Here is a 2,562-nt window from a genome sequence, read left to right as displayed (position 1 = left end):
TAAAATACTACCTATTATTTAAATGTAGTATAAGTAGTATATAAGAGGAGTATACGTAGTATAAAGGTATTTTAGAAAAAAAAAAAGAAATGGCATGGTAGTTATATCGTGCAAATTCATAGGTTCAATGTTTAGACTGGTCTGAATGGTGAGAACCAGTCCGACCCATCCAGTTGACGGTGACTAGGGTTACGGCGACTCGAGTCGTGGTGACGGCATCTCGATTCGCAGGGGAAGGCGCGGCGCCAGGAGCCTGGTTCTTTGCCAAACTCTCGCGCGCCGCCGCAGATGCCATAGCCGCCCTCGCCGACGATGTGCTCGAGCGCGCCGCCGCCCTTCCCGCGTGCAGTCGCCTTCTCTCGCGAGCGCCGCAGCTCTCGCGTGTTGAACGAACCGATTATTTGGGGATTAGGTAAAAAAAGACTGCAATGCCCTTCAATGATATAGTGGGTAAATATTAATATTATTATTGTAATTACAGAAATATCCAATTAAGTAGACGGTCAAATTAAATTCATACTACCTTTTGCCTACAGGTAGTATAGACCACCGTTAAAGGGCTCCTATGGTTATATGCATCAGAGCTCCACGGCATGCTCCATTCTTTGTGAAGAGCCCATAGCTCACCCTTTTTAGGATGAATATCAAATGAGTTCCCATTTTTCCCTTTTGTCCATGAAACTGCATGGGAAAAGTACATGGATGGATCTTGTAGCACATATCTTTCTCCTAAGCAAAAGTTTCCACAAGCAACAGGATATTCTTCACGAGCCCATTTGGCCTCTTGTTCAGTCATTGCGTTGTGCACCAGCCAAGTTAACTGAACTTTAAGGCTGGAAGCATCGACGTGATTTATCTGAGCATAAACTCTTGGCATGAAATCATGGTCATCATAAATTGCCCAGATTTGATCAACTGCAATTTTGTTGAGGTCTCGGAGTTTTCCAAAATCAAAGAAGTCTGGACACTCGTAGGTAATAATAGGATTGCTAGACATCTGATTACCAATATCCGTAGTTTCATTCTTGTACTCTTGCTGATTGCCTTTATGTGTTGCATTTCCTTCCTCTTGGCTACCCAATTTCCTGTGGAGGTGTTCAGTGGATTTATTGTCAGCGCCAGCAACATTACCATTAAACATTTTCTCATCACTCGAATCAGCATCAGAGAGTGAATTGTACTTCCTTTGCCTCTTATTGTTACAGGAATCCCTGTTTTGGCTGTAGTCGGCACCATCTTGCTTTCTTTTACCTACAACTGCAGATGCATCTTCTCTACTCAAGTTCTGAGTGGCAACAAATTTTGGATCTGGAGGATCTGATGCCATACTTCCAGTTGTATCTTTGTCTCCAGAAGGTGAAGGTGAATGAGTTTGGTTCACTGCTGAAAACTGAACTACATTGCTTCTTGTCTCTGAACTACCTTCCCCATAACCACCTGACCCTCCATCCCATTTTATATGTTCATCAGTATGTGTAGCATGCACCATCGGTTTAGAATCCATTTCCCCTCCAGTAGCTTTAAGCTTAGTGTACTGGACCTGCTGATTAGGGACAACCCCATGTTGTTGACATGAAAACATTTCTGGTGGAACTTGAGAATTATTAGGTGCAGCTGATAGGAATCTCGAGGGCACGGCCTGCTCATGCAGCTTGAATGCAAAGAAGTTTTTGCCACAATCATCACAGCCAACCACAAAGTTCCTTTGGTAGTAGACAAATCGCTTCTGACAGCGAGAACATATGGTCCAGAACACAATTGTAAAAATCATATGGTGGTATGCATCCAGGCACACCACTTTTGTTTGTCTTGCCTGATAGCCATGAAGACTTATTTGCCACTTCTCTGGAGGCATACCGTATTTTGATGTCATAAAGAGATCGCTTCGTCTGGTCACACAAAGTTGTATGAGCTTCTGAAACCAATTTGAATGCAGCTTCAGCACCAGGAAGAGTATTTTCATCACGATGAAGCCAAAAGGCAAGTTTGTTATACTGCTTTCTAATGGCCGTGTTGTCCTCTGTTGCCTCCACTTGGAGAATAGCATACAAGTCCAGGTTTCCATTGATCTTTGCCTCCGCTGCACAACAAACTTCACAGACAGTTAACAACTGTGATAAGTGTTCAAGCTCTGGATAAAGCCTTTGAGTTTGACGCGCAACCCTTTGGGCACCAAAAAAGTCCTTATTTGCCAGCTTATTTAGAGCAATTCTTCTAGCCCTTGAGGCCTCTTCTCTGTTGTATTCCATCACACTGTCTAGCACACAATAACATTATGCAAACAGAACTTCTACTACATCGAGTCCTGCATGCGTACAAAGAATAAGTATATCAGTGACAGAAAAATGAAGCCCTGACAAAACCCTAGTAAGACCATACAATCGCAAAGTTATGTCAACTCCACAACAAGAATACTATTAATGTGGAGACAATTAACATTAACCACCTATGTGCATCATGAATTCAGGATAGATGAATAAAATTGTAATATCGGTTATGATATTTAAGTTTACTGCCAGTAAAATTTAACAAGATATAATAGACATAAGCAATAGTGCACAA

The 2,562-nt window shown here is 42.2% G+C and overlaps 1 protein-coding gene across 1 annotated transcript; it reads right to left on the bottom strand.

Annotated features, from left to right (window-relative positions):
* Positions 1 to 514: 514 nt before the first annotated feature.
* LOC133901047 (uncharacterized) lies at positions 515 to 2,249 on the bottom strand. Its single transcript, XM_062342340.1, has 3 exons — positions 2,174 to 2,249; positions 1,839 to 2,080; positions 515 to 1,726 (listed from the first exon to the last, which is right to left on the bottom strand). The coding sequence occupies exons 1-3, from the start codon at positions 2,247 to 2,249 to the stop codon at positions 515 to 517; spliced, it is 1,530 nt and encodes a 509-aa protein (XP_062198324.1).
* Between the last annotated feature and the right edge of the window lie 313 nt (positions 2,250 to 2,562).

This window comes from Phragmites australis, chromosome 19, assembly GCF_958298935.1.
Source record: "Phragmites australis chromosome 19, lpPhrAust1.1, whole genome shotgun sequence".
NCBI lineage: Eukaryota > Viridiplantae > Streptophyta > Magnoliopsida > Poales > Poaceae > Phragmites > Phragmites australis.
The sequence above is the reverse complement of the archived record's forward strand: the minus strand, read 5'-3'. Positions and strand labels throughout refer to the sequence as shown.

Bases quoted from the DNA above. Each gene is read 5' to 3' on its own strand.
- LOC133901047 (XM_062342340.1), bottom strand. From the start codon at position 2,249: ATGGAATACAACAGAGAAGAGGCCTCAAGGGCTAGAAGAATTGCTCTA. The intron at 2,081-2,173 runs GTGCCCAAAGGG...TTTGTTGTGCAG, and splicing joins GGCAAATAAGGACTTTTTTG to CGGAGGCAAAGATCAATGGA. The intron at 1,727-1,838 runs GCAAATAAGTCT...TCTCGCTGTCAG, and splicing joins GGTATGCCTCCAGAGAAGTG to AAGCGATTTGTCTACTACCA.